The sequence below is a fragment of the Ochotona curzoniae genome, unplaced genomic scaffold (genome assembly GCF_017591425.1).
Source record: "Ochotona curzoniae isolate NIBS_2020 unplaced genomic scaffold, NIBS_Ocur_1.0 contig_899, whole genome shotgun sequence".
NCBI lineage: Eukaryota > Metazoa > Chordata > Mammalia > Lagomorpha > Ochotonidae > Ochotona > Ochotona curzoniae.
In genome coordinates this window covers 2783474-2803973 of record NW_024466605.1, presented here as the reverse complement: position 1 = coordinate 2803973, position 20500 = coordinate 2783474, and the positions used below count along the sequence as shown (strand labels likewise).

General features: G+C 44.8%; 2 protein-coding genes across 2 annotated transcripts in view; both read right to left on the bottom strand.

Moving 5' to 3' along the window:
• Positions 1-15031: 15031 nt before the first annotated feature.
• Positions 15032-20500, bottom strand: part of HGSNAT (heparan-alpha-glucosaminide N-acetyltransferase) — a 76309-nt gene continuing 70840 nt past the window's right edge. Inside the window, exon 19 of the transcript XR_005885284.1 lies at positions 15032-15150. The gene's annotated coding sequence lies outside the window, so the exon portion shown is untranslated. The remainder of the gene's footprint in view (positions 15151-20500) is intronic.
• LOC121165568 (disintegrin and metalloproteinase domain-containing protein 21-like) lies at positions 17719-19923 on the bottom strand. Its single transcript, XM_040994242.1, has one exon. It carries the CDS (start codon positions 19921-19923, stop codon positions 17719-17721), a length of 2205 nt encoding a protein of 734 aa, XP_040850176.1.

Genomic DNA, 20500 nt, shown 5'->3' with positions numbered 1-20500 from the left:
TCCACGATAAATATTGACACAAAATGACAGGATTTAATATGCCTTGGCACAAATTTAAGGTTATTGGCAATAGGGACTCTAGGTTTCCATATGGAAAAGGGATCTGAGGCTGAAACTCACGGATCTGGTGCCTAAATGAGTTCATTGTGGTTATGTCTGCATGAAAGATGTGTCTCCAAATTAGGGGACCAAATCTAGGAAGTTGGTAATAAGTCAGGCAGTCTGGCAGATCTGTCGCTCTGGTTTCTATCTTTTTAAAAATGTTCTTGTAGTAAACAAGTGAATGCCTAGACGTTTGAATCTCTTTATTCCTCCGCTCTGGGACATGCTCCTCCCCTTCTTCTCCACTTACTTTCATTTTGATGTGATTGCAGAAATGTGGAAGCGCATTTGTCAATCCACATTTGTACTGTTTCCTTCAAGATACACTTTCAATTTCAAATATCAAACAAATGGTGCAAAATGTTAAGTGGCACCTGAGCACCTATAACCACAGCGCTCTGCCCTTGAATCTTGGAAGAATTTGAGAAAAGCTGAGTGACTCTTCAATAATATGTTACATTTAATTAAATCGAGAGTGTCTGTTTTGCTCCGAGTCTTTGGAATGTTCATCAAATGGAAAAATGTCACAAATGTGGGTAACTGAAAAGTTCTTTTAAAAATTATTTAGAGAGTAATGGTTTCTCATGAAGCAGAAATCTTAATAAATTTGCCACATAGTGAGGATAATTTGATTATATCTTAGGGTCAAATTGCTTTTCTGCAGATGAAAATTTAATGAAGTTTTAAATGCGTGTCTCAATGTGTGCTTCGTAATGTCATGTTGTCATTTTGCTTTTTGAATATTTGCTTATTTTTTATAATTAAAAAGCAGAGAGAAAATGGTTTTCCATCCACTGGTTCACTCCCCAGATGTCTGCCACAGCCAGTTGCCTGGGATCCCATCCAGGCTCGCATGTGGGTGGTACAAGCCCAAGTTCTTTGCCATTATCTGACACCTTCCAAAATACATCTGTATGGAGTTGGATTGCAAGTGCAGCGGCTAACACTTGAAGCACTACGGGATACAAAGTCCCTCTATCACAAGTGGTACCTAACCCACAGCACCACAACACAGGTCCTGAGCATTTTTTTTAACCAATGTTCAGACGTTATCTCAGAAATGCAATTGAGACACTACTTGTACCAAGGGGCAGATCAAAGGGCAAGATGTGAATTCTGCCAAGAGTCTTTTAATGGGGGAAAATATCAATAATTTAGAGACCTCGATTGCATGTAAAGTCACTTTTCCTCTAGGTCAGCAGGGGCTTAGGGTGGCCATTTTCTGTTGACAACTTCCTCAATATCAGTTCAAAGTCCCACTGCTTAGTTCAAGAAGGATGTTCAACCCCAGGATTTTCTCACTGCTGGATCCTAAGGAGACCACGGGATGGCACCTCCCTTTGGTTTCCTTAATGATCTAATATTGAGTCAACCATTTCTATTTCATCTACCTCATAAATGACTGCAGATTTCACATACAGTAAGTAAACGTACCATATAAATGCTAGAAAGAGTTATAATTTCAGGAGGATCTGATACCAGACAAGGAATTAAAAGCCACATATAATGAGTACAACTTTTGCTTCTTCCTTGTCTCTTAATAAAAAGAAGCAGAAAATAGACACTACACACCAGACAACTGAATGGTACCCTATAGCCATTTTAAGGTGTATAGTAGCAGGTTCTGTATAAACTAAAATTGAAATGTCAATGAAGTAGTCACAGGATGTGGTTAAGGACTTGCATTTTTTTAACATATTGGTTACTCAATACCATGTCAATTAATTCCATAATGTTGTAAATTGTCATTGATGTTATGTTGGGGCTTTAAATTGATTGGGATGATATTCTGCCAGCTTTGCCTTCAGACCAGAGATGATCTCCCCAAGAAACTGTTGAATTTACCTGGACAATAAGATGCTGGACTTTATGCTTGGTATACTCTTACAATGAAGGAATCTTGACTGAATTTGAAATGTAATACAGCAACAAGGTGGAGGAATCCACCATGGGGGGAGAGTACTGGGAGGGATTGGGGGATCCCCAGAGCCTATGAAACTGTGTCACATAATGCAATGTAATTAACAAAATATATATATTTTTTTAAAAAAAAAAAAAGAAGCAGAGACTTAAATACTCAGCTGAAGTTGAGGTGCAGCCTGTTTTCTTTGTTGGTGTATTGATGGGAAGTGTGAGGACACTCCTGGAGCAAAGAAAATCCCTCCCAGCCTGTCCTCACCATGAGGTCCTTTGGAAGGGCCTGGGACTGAGCATAAAAAAGAGCACAGGTGAGAACTGTAAAAGCCAGTATGCAGCGACTGTGCAGAGAGCAAGAAACGCACTCCCCTGAACTCATGCTGTGGGATCCCGAGGCTGGGCAAGACACCAAGGCTCCTGGCTGACGCAGGATGTTGCATCTCTCTTGCTTGTAGGAACTCTTCACACAGATACCATTGACCGCATCCCGTCAAGAAGACTTTCTTTTTATGGCTGTAATCGCATAGAAATGCTGATTTCTGCACAGACCACGGTGGGCAAGTGCTGGTAAGTCTGTGTTCACAGCTAGCTAACCAACTTCAGCCCAGAGCGTAATCGTGGTCCGTGGGTTATCACTTCTTCAGTGACGTAACTGTTCATCAGGGACACCACCACCTCACAGAAGGCCTCCCCTGGACATCTGCCACTTTTACACCTGTTCTCCATGGCCTTTCTAGAGCCAGCATCTTGACTTGGTATTATACGCATTGATAGGTGCTTAGGGCCAAACTCCTTGGAAAGTTGCAAACCTTTCGTAAATGAGTGGCACACTGAGGCTAGAAATATATTGTGCACTAAAATAGATGACCTAGAGAAATTAAAAGCTGGTGATATGTGTTAGTGATGAGTAAGCTAGTTGGCCTGGGATGTACACATGGTCTCTTATGGTGATTCCAGAACCATGTGTCCCTTCACTGGACAAACTTGCTATTTCCTTTGAGTACTTCTGTGGTATCGGAGACTTTACCAAGGACTTCCCATGTTTATCCTAGTGACTCAGACACATTTAAAACTCAGCTCAGGAATTGTTTCCTCTGAGAATCTTAACTTACCTTCGGTTTCGGCTGACATCTCTCGTCCGGCTTCTATGACATCCACTGAACACCATGATGACAATGAGTCAATGCCCCGAGAGCTACTTGGAAGAGCAGACTGTCTGAGTAAATGTCTTCTGCGTCCATTGTCTGGAAATGACAGATGCCTTACAAATGGTATTGCGGCAATCATCACAGCCGGGTGCCTGGATTTGAAGCCTAGAGAAATGGAATCTGCAATTGAGAGGCGGATGCTGCCATCTAGTGGTGGAGATAGGGTTGTGCAAGCTAAAGTGCATCTTGCACTTCGTATTATTATTTATTTTTATTGGAAAGGCGGATATACAGAGAGGAGAGACAGAGAGGAAGATCTTCCGTCCGATGATTCACTCCCCAAGTGGCCGCAACGGCTGGAGCTGAGCCAACCCGAAGCCAGGAGCCTCTTCCGGATCTCCCACATGGGTACAGAGTCCCAAGGCCTTGGGCCGTCCTCAACTGCTTTCCCAAGCCACAAGCAGAGAGCTGGATGGGAAGCGGGGCTACCGAGATTAGAACCGATGCCCATATGCGATCCTGGCAAGTGCAAGCCAAGGATTTTAGCCACTAAAGCCACTAGGCTATTGCTCCAGACCCCATCCTGCGCTTTTGACAAGGAGCCAAATCAAGGCTCTTACCTAATTATTGCTTGTTTCTGATGTAAAGTTTACTTGAAAGCCCACATGTAAAATTGCTCTCAACCATGTGGTATAGAATGTTGAACCATCCAAGAATGCACTCCTCTGTCTACCAAGTTTTGCTCCTGCGTCTGAGAGCAGTGTTTTTACCATCCCTGGCAGAGGACTCCACCATTCGCTGGTGGTTAGCATTGCTCCACACATCCAGACTTTTGACAGTGTGAGAAGTGGGGTACTCGTACTGTGTTCAGCAGCACTGAGGTGAGGCAGAAAGAAGCTTGCAACATCCCCTCTGTCGCACCGCGAGAATGGGTGAGGAAGGACTGATCACAGGTTATACCAAGAAAAGTCACTTCCTTACCGAGGACAAATGTGTCCCTTCAATATGCAAGAACTGATGACTCTCCACGGACTACCAGCAGGCTGGAGGACATGTTACATTAGAACAAATACTCCAGGGCCTGGTGCAGTAGCCTACCGGCTAACGTTCTCACCTTGAACTTGCCAGGATCCCATACGGGCCCTGGTTCTAATCCCAGCAGCTCCACTTCCCATCCAGCTCCCTGCTTGTGGCCTGGGAAAGCAGTCGAGGACAGCCCAAAGCCGTGGGACCCTGCACCCGCGTGGGGACCTGGAAGAAGTTCCTGGATCCTGGCTTCGGATCGGCATAGCACCGGCCGTTGAGCTAACCTGGGGAGTGAATCATCAGACGGAAGATCTTCCTCTCTGTCTTTCCTCCTCTCTGTATATCTGGCTTTGTAATAAAAATAAATAAACAAATCTTTAAAAAAAAAAAGTGCCAGGCAAATTAAGGCAGGGGTATTCATACATTCAAAATTCTTTATATGCAGCCAATCTGAACAGGAAAAGCTCCAGTAATAAATGTGGATGGGAAATAATGTTGAAATCGCCAGTAGAAAACACACTTTAATAGGTATGATATATATTTAACAGCAACAGTAACGACTTTGTAAAAAAAAATAAATAAATTTATTACTACAAGGTTTATGAAGTACCTAGTCTGAGCATATGTTAAAAGTATATTTTAGGGCTAAAGGAGTTGATTCCGAAAATATACTTTAACAGCCACAATTTTATTTCCAGTTAAAACACAATAAAATACTAAAAGAATTAAAGGTAATAAAAGCAGTATTGGGGCGAACTGTGCAGAAACGTGCATACTTTAATATTATAAATGTCAAAAAGTATTCACAGTCGTTAGAATTTACACTGGCCTGAACATTGCAGCAGCTTTATATCCCCCCAGAGCTTGCCAGGTCTGACTTTATTTTTTACTTTCTCTTTATTCTCTAACTTCATACATTATTTGTCTGGAATACTGGCAATTCTGTTGTCACAATGAAGTGAATTTTCCCCTTGTTTTTCTATTTGTACATATTGCAGTCCTTAAAACAAAAACAAGAATCTACGTATTCTTGAAACACATTATCTCCAAGAACCTTTGATTTCTTTCTTTTTTTTTTTTTAATAATCTTACTTAGTGGATCAGGGCACAAAGGGTCAAGGGCTACAGGAAAGTGGGTAAGACCATTGTTTCCACATTAATATTATTATTTTTTTTTCCTGTATCTGGGGTAAGGGAAGAGATAAAGGGAAAATCCCCACCCAGCCTCCCATCCCTCCCAGGTGCCCCACGTGGGGCATGCTCTGAGGGGCCTGCTCTTGCAGTTTTGAAAGTTCAACAGTTCTGAATTGCTACCAATCTCGCTGCTCAAAGTGCAATGGAATCTATTCAGAATCCACCGGCTGACATAGTCTCTTCATGGTTGGGGTTCTGAGATCAGCAGTTCAGTTGGAGGGATCCCCAGAGAACCTTCACCTGAGGTGATCCCAGACCTGATACTTGTGTGGGCTTGCCAGTACAGGGTCTGGCACAGTCTGTCACCCCAATCAGCTTATGCACATGCTGGTGGTTGCAACTGCTGGCTCAGTTGTGTTTCCAGCTCTGTCTTCCACTTGAACCAATGGGTGTTGTAGTCCAGCCTGATCCTGCCCACTTTATACACGGCCTTCATGCAAACCAGTGGGAGCTGTAGCCTAGTTGGGGCGAGTCCCTAGAACCCCCACCAGGCATGGCCCCTACCCTGGTTCCCATGATTTCTTTTTTATTAATATTATTCAAGGGGAGAAACAAGGTGATAGAATAGGGCAAGAACAGGGAATCATTAGCTAGGGTAAGCAGAAGGGCCATGATCCCAGAAAATAAAAGAGGACAGGCCAATGGAAGTGGGACATATAGAAACCCGTGGACACAGGGAAGCAGTAGAGACAGCAGAGTGGTGTTGCAGTAACCAGATATCCCAACGGTGGTCAGTGATTGGGGATCAGAGCCTCACCAGCAGCCAGACGAGAAGGGGAGTTCACTGGGAACTCCAGAAGTGAACCCGTGCACAGAGCAGCCTATCCTGCTGATTTGCTTGATCCAACCACGAGCAGAAGCAGAGTGGCACAGTCCAAGCAGGTGGGTGCAGGTACAGGATGGGTTTTACAGCTCAGCCCTTCCACCAGTATCAGGCACCATTTTGTTTACAGAGGAAAAGACTGTGAGGCTGGAGGGACAATAGCAAGCTGCACACGCACTAAGCCAGGAACAAAGTCACTTCTGCCTCAACACACTATACTAGTCCCACAGGGAAAGTAGTCCCCACTTAGCCTCCTACAAGTTCCACCCAACATAGGTCTGGGTGGCCCCCCGACCTAACAACCCGGCAGGCCCAAACTCCCACCAATGCCACAAATGTGTGCCATTTTGTGTAATGAGCAAAAGGCTGTGGGCTGAAGGAACAACAGCAAACTGTACAAGCACTGAGCTGGGAGAGAATTTACTTCCCGCTCAACATATTGCACTGGTCTCACAGAGAAAACGGTACTGACTTGGCATCCCGCGGGTTCGACCTGAAATAGGTCTGGGTGGCCTTTAAACCTATCTGCCAGCAGGTTCCAGCAAGACCAGCACTGCTCACAACCCAGTGATTTAACACAGCCAGCATCTCCCTAATCCAGAGCACTGCTTGAACTTGGAGTGGGAGAAAGGCTGTGCAGGCAACAGACTGGTCACAGCAAGAGGATCCAGGGGGGTGGAAAGTGGTAAGCCAGGAGTTGGGGCAACAGGACTGGCGGAAGCCTAGCACAGGTGGCTTGGAAGGAGTGGCACAAGTGACTGCAAATGAAGAACCAGCAACTGAATGCATTCAGTGAAACTGACCTGTAGATCACTGGGCAACACAGCCTGGAAACTGATCCCTAGGAGATGAATTTGCTAACCAGAATAGCAAAGACCAGGAGCAAAAGAAGAGACAGAGGCACTATAAACATTATTCATGCCTCTCCTACAAAGGAGCAAAAGCCTTTATCAACCTCAGACTTAACTGAGGAAGACATTGTGGAAATGAAGGATAAAGAATTTTAAGGGTCTGGCACTGTAGCTTAGTGACTAAAGTCCTCGCCTTAAATATGCCCAGGTCCCAGATGGGTGCTGATAATCCCAGCAGCCCCGCTTCCCATCCAGCTCCCTGATTGTGACCTTAGAAAAGTCTTGGGACCCTGCACTCACATGGGAGACCCAGAGGCAGCTCCTGTCTTCTGGCTTCAGATTGGCTCAGTGCCAACCATTGCAGCCACTTGGGGAGTGAATCAGTGCACAGAAGATCTTCCTCTGTGTCTCTCATATCTGTATATCTGACTGCAACAAAAATAAATCTTTTTTAAAAAAAGAATTTTTAAAACTTGTTGCACTATACTTGGTATATGTTTGCAATGAAAGAACCTCAACTGAACTTGAACTGTGGCAATGTAGCAAGGTGGGGGAATCCCAGTGCCTAAAAAACTGTGTCACATAATGCAATGTAATAATAATAATAATAATAATAATAATAAAAAACTTGTTGCAAAGCTTCTTTCCAACAATGAGAAGCACATACAGGAGTTCAAGAAAGTTAAGGAGCATGTCACCCAGGAAATAGCAACACTGAAACAAAATCAAGCAGAATTATTACAAATAAAGAGCACACTGGAGCAGATTAAAAATTCTGTGGAATACCTCAATAATAGAATGAGTGAGGCAGAAGAATCTCAGAATCAAAAGATTTTTCTTGCCACAATGAGGAAAACGATGAAAACGCTGCAAGTAGAGGAGGGTCAAGGTTAAAAAAAAAAATTAAGAGGCACTATTAAAAGACCAAATATAAGAGTTATGGGAGTTCCAAAAGGCACAGAAAGAGGAAGTGGTTTTAAAAATGTATTCAGTGAAATAATAAAAGAAAACTTTCTAATTTGGGGAAAGAACTGGGAAACAACACACAGCAGGGTCACAGAACTCCCAAAAGGGCTGACCAAAAATGATCTTTGTTAAGACACATGATAATTAAGCTCTCCTCAGCTGAACACAGGGAAAAGATCCTTTAATGTGTCTATGAAAAAATCAGTTAACATATAGAGAAACCCCAGTCAAACTCACTGCTGACCTCTCTGAAGAGACTCTCCAGGCCACAAGAGAATGGAGTGACATATTCCAGATTCTAAAAGGAAAAATCTGTCAGTCCAGAATAAATTACCCAGCAAAGCTTTCCTTTACAGGACAATTGTCCTTTACAGGACAATTTTCCACATCAAAGAAAAGCTCAAAGAATTTACCTCTTCCAGACCTGCCCTACAAATGATACTTAAAGATGTTCTATTGACAGAGAAAAGGAATAGCGCCCACCAAAACCAAAGGGAAGCGTGGAGAAAATCCCAGTAAAACAACAGTAAGTCAAGCAATGAGCAACCATTGCTAAAATGACAGCAGCAAATTACTACCTGTCGATATTAATCCTAAATGTAAATGCTTAAGCTCATCAATCAGGCCTCCCAGATTTAGTGGACTGGATCCAACAAGAAAAGCCATCCATCTGCTGCCTATAAGAGGTACATCTCACCAACAAAGATGTGCAGAAACTGAAAATGAAAGGATGGAAAAAGATATTTTGAAGGAAATGGGAAAGAAAAACAAGGGGGTGTAGCCATTCTTCTATCGGGTGATATTTACTTTGGCCTGAAAAATATTGAAAGAGAGGAAGAAGGGCACCACATAATGACCGAAGGACCATTCAGCAAGAAGAGATCACTTGACTAGTTTCTTAGGATGTTTTCCTTTTCATCTCTAATTTTACTCATTTCTTTTTTTCTCTATTGATTTCTTTGCTAATCTGAGAACTTGCTTTGCTCATCTTCTTAAAATATGGCTCTTTCTTTTTGCAATTTGTAGGGATTTTTTTTGTTACAACTCCATTTATTTTTGCTGTAATTTTAATCATTTCTTGCTTCCTGTTCACTTTTTAATGCATATATTATTAGATCATTTATTTGAGATATTTCTATTTGTAAACACCTGATGTTATAAATGTCTCTTTCCATACTGGTTTTTTTGGGGGAAGGGGGTTAGTTACATCTCATATCTATCTATCTATCTACCTATCTATCTCTGAGCCTCCCTCTCTTTCACTGGAACTTTGACTTTCAAGTAAATAAAGAAGACACAAGGGGAAAATTTTTCCAAAAAATTGACTTCTCAGGAAGATCATACCAATATCCCATTAAGTTTTCGAAAAAGTTTCTCTGTCTAGTCCTACATTACTGCTAATAACTTATAAAATAGTTCCAAGTTACAAATAATTTATGCACTCTTTTTTCAGTTGTTTTGTGTATTTTTGAGTTCAGCAGACAGGTATTAAATTACAAATTGAAAAGAGCTGACTGGGCCCGGCACGGTGGCGCAAGTGGTTAAAGGTCCTCGCCTTGCACGCCCAGGATCCCATATGGGCGCCGGTTCTAATCCCGGCAGCCCCGCTTCCCTTCCAGCTCCCTGCCTGTGGCCTGGGAAAGCAGTCGAGGACGGCCCAAAGCTTTGGGAACCTGCACCCACGTGGGAGACCCAGAAGAGGCTCCTGGCTTCGGATCGGCATAGTATAGGCCCGTTGTGCTCACTTGGGGAGTGAATCATCGGACGGAAGATCTTCCTCTCTGTCTCTCCTCTCTGTATATCCACCTTTCCAATGAAAAAATAATAAAAATAAATCTTAAAAAAAAAAAAGAAAAGAGCTGACTATAGGGTTGTCAGTTGTTTCTTGGAGAGACTTTCTGAAGAAAGGCTGAGTGTAGGCTTTCTGTGTGCAATGTGTAGCTTTGTAACACATGTCCTGTTTTCACGTGGTGAGTGTTTCCTTCAAAAATAGAAAACTAGTGTTTTCTTTAGCAACCTTCAACTATAGTTTATTATAGTTAAGAAACACGGGTCCAGAAAATGCAGTTATGGGGCACAGGTAGCCAGACCCCATTTGGGATGCACAGGCGACACCAGGGTAACTGCTTCCAGTCCTGGTGCTGCTTTCAATTCCAGCATCTTACCCAGGTGCACTCTGAAAGGCAGCAGGCAAAAGACCAAGATCTTGGGTCCCTGACACCAATCACAGGTGCCCCAGATGAGGTTTATAGCTCCCTGGCCTGTTTCCCCAGAGAGGACAGAGCACAAGCAAAAGGACAGATGTGGCCCAGGATCCAAGGAAAGCCTGAGGCGCCATGTGTGTAGAGGGTGATCTGCAGGGGGACAGTGCTGGGATGTCCCAGGTGTCAGAGGAGGATGTGAGACCTGTCCTGAAGGAGCTGAGGTCAGACAAGGGTTTAAAGCACAACACTGGAAGTTCATACATCCAAAGGCTTCTGGGCAAAAAGCGAATCCACACCAGGCAGGGGACCAGGCAGGAGACAAAAAGACCGCCATCCTGTTCCTGGCCTGCTTCTTAGCTTCACCAGTCTGACTGCAGGGTGAAGGACAACCTTACCTGAATGAGAAGACCCCAGGGTCTTTCTTGGCCGTGATCACTTTCCATCACTGTCCAGGAAAGGCCTTCCTAGAGGAAGCCCTTGACACTCCCCAGTCTCTAGACTCACTGCCCTCATTGGAAATAATGGAGGATTGGGCCCTGTAACTTGTCTTAGCAAAGGCTGCTGCCTGCCAGGCCACCAGCCCCCCGAGGCTGCTGTTTCTTACCTTTAATTTCCCTTCTGATCTCCAGGATTTAGAAAGCTGAAGGCCCAGACCTGGACAAGCCTCCCAGAAGGAATCTCCGTGACACAGATTCCAGGAGAGAGAAAACATCAGCCTGGAAATGCCCAAGTCATTGGCATGATGCAGTCACACTCATGCGTAGGTGACTTTGATAACTCGCCAAAGTCACCTTTTCATGTAACTTCCCAGAGGCACTGCAAGGATGACACAGGCATTTAGTTAAGCTGGAGCATACACAGCTCCAATTGTGTGCCAGGAGGTTGCAAGACAATGAGTAACTATGCTCCTTTCAGTGGAACATTCATTTTATCATCAGCATTGTAACAAAGGGTCATCCTCTAAGTGGCATGTCCCTTCCCCCAGAAACATGGAAAAGAACAGGGATTGGGGGGAAAGACCCTATTCCTCCTACAGCTTCCTCAGCTGAGGCCAAAGAGACCCTCTCCTCTGCAGTTAGCCTGCACCTATCACTTCCTTTTTGCTCACTCAAACTTTGTTTAGGCAGCTTTGAAAGTCTAAGGCAAGGCCAGAGGCCCTGTGGACCTGAAAACCACACAAAAAAAAATCCCCAGGTAAATGGCCCACTTCCATCCTCTGCAGCACTTAGGCCACAGCTGAGCTTCCTGCCCTGCTCCCAGCTGCAGCTGTTTTTCACACTTGGTATATGGCCCACATCATAATGCCAGAGCCCATGGTCCTTGGGGGAGGGGTCTTGTCCTCCAGTGACAAATGAGGAAAACATTGGATATGGAAACACACTGCTCTGCTGCAATACACATCACTGTGGACTTGGATCTCGCTGCTGTACCAGAGCTCTCAGACTGCCCTTCCTGTGAGTGTGTAACTAAGCTTGCTCTAGCCTCTATCCCTCTTCCCCTGTCCTCCCTCTTTCTTCCCTCCTTTTCTCCCCCTTTCCTCCTTCCTACTCCTTCCTTCCCACTCCACCTCTCTCCCCTCTTTCCCTCCCCTTCTTACCCACCTCTTTACTTCCCCCTTTTATCTATCTCCGTCTCCCTCTTCCTGTCTCCTCTTTCTTCCCCTTTCCCACTCTTCCTCCTTCAATGCTCTCTGCTTATTCCTTAGCTCCTCCGCTTCCTTCCCCGTTTCCTTCTTGCATCCAACCCTCTTTATTCTTCCCCTTTCACCCTCCAGTATCTAGGAACCATTCCTCGGTTATCTCTTACTAAGAGGTCATACTTTGAGGAATTCCCATGGTAATAAGATGGGACAGCTTCAGTCTCCAAGACAGACAATTTGCTCAATGGTTGCCAAAGCATACACAGCAATCTGACACCATGCAGGACCAATTCCATGCACACAGTTTTGATTTTTATTCATGAGAAGCCCACACAAGGCTCAAGGAAAAGAAAATCCTTAGGCAGCTCTGGTTGAAGGATGCCTGTTCTTGGATTGCCCTAATCAGTCTAGCTGGCAGCAACCTTTCCAGTCAAAAGGATCTCAACAGGAATCTAACAATCTTGCAGTAAATCCTGCCCAGCCTCTGCCAGACCTGGGTGTGGACATGGGCAGTAACTGAGTCCTTAGGCTCCTCGGGAACAGCTGTGGGAACTTCATTACTCACAATGGTGAGAGTGGAGGGGAAGGCCATTGGGATGGCAGGAACTGAGGTTCCAGACTTATGGGCTTAGCTGCTGAGACCTGTCCCTATCTAGTCCTCACTGCTCCTGGTACTGGGGGTGGGGTTGGACTGGGGTGTCAAGGAAACTGTAGCAGCTGAAATCCCAGCCACCTCTGATTCAGCTGCTTGGACCTCTGGCTGGATATTGAATTCACTTCTCCTGACGCTGGGAAAGACAAGAAGTCCGCAGGGAGAGGCTCTATGGCTTAGCTGGGACTGGGCCAACCACCTCTCTGCTCCTGGCTAGGAAGGGGAGAGGCAAATACAGGGCCTGCATCATATGACTCCGGCTTGGGCTCCTGGTGGCCCTGAAGCAATACAGACCAGGCTCACTCTGCATCTCCTTGCATTCTGGGAGTATGGCTGCCCTACACAGTAGTCAGGCTAAACCTAGGGGCTAAGGCTCAGTTCAATCCCTTCTCCCATGGCAAGACCTTCTCTAAGCTCTATCCATCTGGCTTCAGGAATGGTACAGACTCCCTAGAGACTGTCAGCAATCTGACACTTGCCAGTTATACCTGTGCTTCTGGATCTTTTAGAACTCTGAGGGACTGTGCTAGGATGACCTCAGGTATCTTCATTCCGCATGTATTGCTCATCTTCCTTGTAGTTTCTTATCATCCTCATAACCTTTATCTTCCTCTGGGAAGGGCCCCAACCAGCACTGCCCCATGGCCAGTGCTGCCATGAGCCTCTGGCTCTTACACCAGGTGAACAGGTACTCTAGGAAGTCTTCTAGGTCTGTTTGAAAGTAAGTGCGTATGGAGAGAGGGTTCGGGAAGGGGTGGAGGGAATCCCAGTGCCTATAACACTGTGACACATAATGCAATACAATTTAAAAAAATCAGCTTAGAAAAAAAATTATTCTGTTCTTATAGGCATAGGGCATTTGTTTGCATTTAATTTAAACACTATTACAGTATACAGGGGACTGAATTTTATTTATACAGAAACTGTCAAACTCTGGGTCAGACTTTTTACGTCATGGTCAAGTTGGGAATTTCTAAGAATAATACCTAGAAGTTCCTGCTACAATTCTTATCCTACAACTCAATCTTGTATCACAAAGAAAAGGGGAATCTAAAGAATGAGGAAAGAATGAAAGCCTAAATCTAGATCCCTTGATTAGCATAGGCTCAATGGGGACAGCCAAGACAGTAGGAATAATAGAGGGCCCTTTTGCAAGACATTGACCTCCATGCTCACGCTGAGCAAAAGGCCAGCCTCACAGTAGCAAATGCCAGGATGGATTAGAATTCTTCCACAGGGTGGTCTGGTGTCCATGCAAAAGGTGGAGTTGCATTCAGGTGATTGCATTCAGACGTCCACAGGGCAGGCCCTGCCAAACAGCGGGAAATTCCTTGCGGCCCTGCCTGCAATGGAACAACACTCTTCACCCCTTCATGTCCCCCACATCTACTGTACGGACCCCAACAAAGAGCTTTCTCTGGTCCTTACTTAGTTCCAACTTTGGCTCCCCACCCTCTCTTGCACTGACCATCAGGGTTGCTCTGGGGCCCCAAAAATTAGATCAGATAGACAGAGTATAAGAAAAGCTTAGAACAGACAAGAAAAAGTCAGCTTGGTCTCTCATATACCTCACTAGGTAGGACACAAAGATCAGTTACTCCTCGCTAAGATATTGAAGATTTCTCTGCGCACCTCTCCTAAAACTGTTCTGTTCCTCAATAGTTAACATATGGTTTATTAGAGTTATAAGCCTGTTTATACTATCCTAAAATTCAAAAAGTTCAGTAAAATCACACTTGAATACTATAATTGCTAAATATAAATATGAAGGAAAAAAGACACAAGACACCTGAATAGTACCCTATATTCATTTTAAGATTTATAGCAATCAGTTATGCATAAACTAAAGTTGAGATGTCAATGAAGTAGTTACTGGATGTGGTTAAGAACTTGCATTTTCTAACACATTGATCACTCAGTAGCACATCAATTAACTTTATGATGTTGTAAATTCCCATGCTTCATCCTGTTGTTGAATTTGTGTTGTGGCTTTTCATTGGAGGGGATGATATTCTTGCAGCTCTACTTTCAGATCAAAGAGGGTCTCCCAATGAAACTGTGGAATTTATCCGGACAATAAGATGCTGGACTCTCTACATGATCCATGCCCGCACTGATGGAATTATGACTGGTTATGAGCTGTGCTATTGTATTAATATGGAGAAAATTAATTTGGAGAGAGGGCTTTGGGAAGAGTTGGGAGAATCCCAGAGCCTATGGATCTGGGTCATAAAATGAAATAATAATAATAATAATAATAAAAGAAAACATAGGCTCATGAAAAACCATCTTCATATTCCCAAATTCTGGAAACTTGGGAAAATTTAAAAGGAGAAAAATCACATACCTCCATACCAAAAAGGAGTTGTTCAAGCCTTACAAGGCATGGCTGTCTCTATCGCAGAGTAGGATTAATTGTGGGAGAATTGCCACAATTAATCAGTGAGTTCAGTGAGAAGCACCACAGGCACAGACTCTGGGAATGAATTCAAACCATGTGAATTCATTCGTGGGCATAGTACACCAATTCGCTGCAATATGAGTTTCCACACTGGAGTGACACTTAACTTGGCAGGTCTCCTCTGGCACAGCACATGGATTTCTATGCTGCTGGATTTACCTTCACACCTGTGAAAGTTGGAAACACATGTACAGTGACACAATCTCTCTGCCTGTATACATCTGAACTAAGAGGCTGGGATTAACAATCATCACAGCACAATTACATCAAACTTTCACATTTTTACTGTGTGACCTCTTTGTCGTGAAAACACTCTCACTCACCCTGGGCTCTGCCTTTCTGCATTACCTGACCTCAAGACTTCTTACGTAGGACATGCAGTTTGCTCCCTCCCTGTGCTGATGAAAAACAGAACATCCTTAAACTTGCACCCTTGAATCACGAGCCCCAGACATGGGAGTTCCAGATATCCCATTCCATGATATCAAACAACATGAGCACACACTGCAGATGGACCTAACATATGCACTGCTTATTTCTATTAAAAAAACAAAATGAGGGTATTGCGTGTGGTGGAGAGAGAAACAACAGCTTTGCATGAAATTCTTCTTTTCGTGATGTCTATGGCTGTAGCTGTCCAATGTGAGCTGCAGGGCATTGTGAGTTGTTCTGATCTACAGCATCCCTGAAACAATCATGGGAATCCCCAAAATACACCAAACATGGCCACAGTGCTTATGGTGTGAACTGGAAGGTGAGTCCCACTGTGGAGTAGCATGCTTTTATTATTAACAAAGGCAGTGCTTATTTTGAGAAAACGTAGCATCTCTGAAATGCCATTGCAACTCAAAGGGACCAACTGGTAGCTGAGGAACCGTTACTTATCACTGTGAAAGAAACAAGTAAGGACACCAGGTAAAGATGAGGAATGATGAGGGCTGGTTCCTGTTAGGGCCTGGGACTTTGAGTTTTCCCAGTAAACTGTGATAACCACAGCACAGGAAACCTCCCTTCTCCATCAACCATCAGTGTATGTCTGCAGTATAGGAAAAGCAGCTGACCCATCCCCTAGAAGAAAATGAACTTGGTGTGCTGTCCAGCTGGCTTCTCCTCAGGGATGGGTTTCACACCTGCTGATGCCCGTCTGCATCACCTTGGTGCCATCTTTCCCAATCTTTGGTTGAACAGCTGATGCCCATACCCTGTCCACACTTCCTTCTTCTATTGGAAGAAAGTGAGGGCCTGTCCAGGACAGGCAAACAGGTTCCCTTCTCAGGGCCCACTTCCGTTGTTGTTGTTTTTTTCCCGGCAGCAATGAGATTACACACATCCCAGCTTGCAGAGATGCCGACTCGCCCAGGCCTCCATCTGCATCTTTTCCCTGAACTCCTCGTTCTGAGTCACAAACTGTGCCAGTGTTCTCTGCCAGTTTTCTCTCTTGGCTGTCCACATCCCTGCTGCACTGGGCACTTACTTCATCTGGGAACCTGCTCTACGCTAAGCTATTCTGTCTGAAGGGGGGTTGTTGGTTTATTAGAATTTGGGATGGGGTCCAATGCTCTTGCAACAGGAGGTTGCTCCTGTTCTGCAGGCATTGCTGTAATTCATGTCCTCAAGCTGCTGCTTCTTGGAGTGAATAGAGTGCAGTTCCCTTCAGAAGGGCATGCATGGGTGCCAGGGCCTATGGGCTAGTTACAAGAGCCTGACTAAGACACAGCAGCATGTTTGATGGCAGTGTTGACCTATAATGGAATAGCAATGTCCCAAACAGGGGATCCAGTGGGGCAAGAGACCAGGCAGTACAGCAGCTCGATCCCCCATAGAGTAGACTGAACAGAAACCAGACTCAGTTGGGAGCCTGAAGCTCAGGGTAGCATCAGCATGAAGCACACAGAACACGGCACTGGGATTTGAGAACTGTAGGCACTGGGGGTGCATTGGTCGCTGAAGTGAGGAGAAGGGCAGTGATAGAAGCCATGGTTGCTACTGTCATAGCAAAATAGAATGATATCCAGGGAAACCATACCATAAGCCTTGTACCTGAGGGACCCAGATGAAATTCCGATGTATCACCCTGTTTGTCTGCTGCCTCACAACCCAGGACCATGGTTGAAATCATGCCTCACCACCGACTGCCTTCCTGGAGAAAACTGTGCCCAAATTTGGTAGAGCTTGTGCCTGGAGTGTGATTTGAGTCTCTATTGCAATGGTGCCATTCTCTGTCCCATGATCACAGCCATAGATGGAAACTAGCTGGGAATAGTGAAGGATGGCCCAAAACTCATCTGGTTGTAGGAAGATATAGATTACTCAGTGGGGAGGGAAAATGCAGAGCCAGAGAACACTATTATGTAGGAAAGCCATGAATGTGTCTTCCGGCAGCATAGGAATAATTCCATTAATCTTAGGACTGGGCACTCATGTGTCTCCATTGCTATATCTCATGGCTCCTCCTATGGACAGAGACTCAGGCTCCTCTGTGCTGTAAGACTGATAAAAAGGTGCACAAGAAAACAGCACGATATTTTTGACTTTTATTACGAGTGTACACTGACAACCATTACAGAAAACCTTCATTAGTCAATATTCCACAGACCTTTGGGATAGACCCTTCTGTGCCAGGCAGAATTGTGGAAACATGAAGTTGAACATGGTTATATGGTCCACTAGTTCTTCTCCATAGATGCAGTTAGAGCTTCCACATATGCACAGGGGTCCAGTGTCCAACTGATGTTTTAGTGTGTCTCAGGAGTTGTTTCTTCCATGACCACGGTAATTGTAATATGGCGTAGTCTTGTGACTACCCCACAGAAGAGTGCCAAAAGGAAACAGTAAATTCGAGATATGACCAGTCTCCAGTAAACGACTGGTTCCAGGCTACTTCTTACTGTACGTAATCTTCTGGGCTGGGGTCCACTGTCTGAACTTCCCCCAGCACCCCTATTCAGGCACAGTGGGGGTTCCCAACCAACATGGCAATGGCAATTCCGCTTATTGTTGCAAACTCCTCTAAAGCTACACTTCTCAGGGACACAGTCGTATTGCAGGGCAGTAACATCCCCAGAACATGTGTTGTCCTGACAGAACTTTCCAGGCCCACACAGAGTTCCAGTTCTCACATGCCCCACATCAGTTGTTCCTGTCGCCCGGTGCTCATCCAGTCCAAAGCAGGTGAAGTTATTGTACACAGACTGATGGAATGACACATGCTCCTGCAGTTGGGGAAGGTAAAAGACATTGATACATTGCAGCCTCCCACACATCTTGTCTTTTACAGCACAAGGAAAGTAAAGGAGGGCGGTTTTGTTTCTGCCACAATGTCCAAATCGGTTGCTGTTGAGATTTATGGAATAGCAGTCCTCAGGACCATTCTCTGCCCTCGTACCAAAGATTTCTTTGCAGTGCATGCTGCGGTCAGTGCAGTTCCCCTTGTAGCAGTAGCCCTCCTCAGTGCATGGGGTTCCATCTTGCAAGTAAAAATCTTCAGGGCACATGGATAAGGACCCAAGACAGTACTCAGGAAGGTCACATATGTTTCTGATGGATCTACAGAGAGTTGTAGCTGGGGAGTAGGTGCAGTTTGAACAGCATTGCTGTTTATCACAGACACTTCCAGGAGTGAACTCACAGTTGCTCTGACAGCACTTATTGGCATAACACTGCTTGAAGGAACCACAGTCACACAGTTCGCTTTCCTCTACTATAGAGTTTCCACAACGTGTCTGGATCAAGCTTTTGTTCAAATATACCTCCGGAGTAGTCAGGTAATAGCATTGCTCATTCCTTGCATTTGTAACTACATGCTGTAAATGTATAATGGAGCAGTTACTATAGGCATCTGTTATGTCAGGGTAGCGCATCATGAAGCAGGTAGTTCGTCTTTGGCAGTAGCAATATGTATGATCAAGAGAAAGACCTATCATTGTCGATATATGATGTGTACTTAAAACAGCCAGCAAGAGATAATGTCTGCCTTTGAAAGCAAAAACCAAGAGGTTCTCATTACTGCATACGCCATACTGTTTAGGTGTAATTTCAGAATCATCTGGCTTATCTGGTGTAAGCATTGTAGATATATAAGGGCGCAAATGAGTAGGATTATAGAAAGTTTGAACATAGTGTTGACTCATTGCACTATCTGGAACACGCACATCATCCATATCTGTTGGGTCTTGCACATCATATACAGTTAGGAGAAAAATATAATGGGTAAAAGCAATACCTCGGAGAAAGCTGTCAATAACGCTAAACATATTTATCCCCAAATGGACACATTTTGTTACATTGTTGAATACACGATACATGCCATTAGAAAATTGAATGTGTCCTTTCAGATGGGCTATATGGAACAGGTAGTTGAAACTGGAAATCCTGGAAGACACAGTGCCATTTCTTTCAGGGAAGAAGGAATCAAACTCTTCCTTCTGTTCCAGCGTATATGTGGGCCCTGTGGCATTGTGGTCAGCCACTATCTGTGAAACAATATGTTCAAATGTGTGGGAATCCTGGAGGGGCTTGATTTCATAGGCCAGGTCATCAAGTTTCATGACACCTTCCAGGCCCCCATAGCACGTGTTAACAGTGACTGTAGACAGAGGAATGTCCTCCAGGTAGCCAAGGTAGTGGCAGTCCATAGGGATGTAGGGGTAGTCCATCTGCAAGGCTCCTTGGTCATCCTGAGTCGTCATTAGCAGATGTCTGGACCAAACAAGTTTCTTGCTCCGCACACGGATGATGTGTCTTTGGCCCCCAAAACGCAGGCTGTAGGAGAGCCAGCCTGGCACCTCAACACCTTTGCCATGGTGAACCTCCTTCCTGGGAATCACCACCTCCGATGAGATATAGCGCCACACGGGACGGCCACCAGAACACTGGCCTGCATCCAGAAGTGCCACGAGTTCAAGCAGGAGGAGGGTGACCCACCTGTTTGCCAGCATCATGAATATGTGTTTAAGGAGCTGGGTTAGGACAAACCTCAGAGATCCAGGTTGGAACCATCTGTTGTGGTCTCTTCTTTGTCAAGATGGACACTGACAGAGGACAAATGGCTTCTCAGGCTCCTGGAGGCCTGAGTGGATTAGGTAACAGAGGCAGGGCGTGGCACGGGTGGTTCTGGGTGTGTGTCATCTAGCTGTGAGTAGGAGAGTCAAAGGGCATGTGGGTGAGTGCTCCTCTGAGTGGGGGCTGGGTAGGCAGACAGAAAGAAATAGAGCTGTTTCTACACCTAACCTGTTTGAACAGGAGAAATGTGTTTATTACATTGCAACTTCCAGTCAAAACAGAGCCATCGCTGACAACATCCTGGGTCAGATACAATGACGAGCATTCTTTGGGTGGATCTCAGTACCTCAGTTTGATGCATGGGGTAGACTTCATAACTCCCCCTTCTTGGGTGCTGAAGTTCTTTGTTCTTCTGAACAGGCATGTTGTGGTCAGCCTTGCCGTTGTGGTATGCAGAGGCAATTTGACTACTGGTTTCTGTGTACAAGATTTCTTGTTTCTGAATGGGTAGAATGT

Bases quoted from the DNA above. Each gene is read 5' to 3' on its own strand.
- LOC121165568 (XM_040994242.1), bottom strand. From the start codon at position 19,923: ATGATGCTGGCAAACAGGTGGGTCACCCTCCTCCTGCTTGAACTCGTG.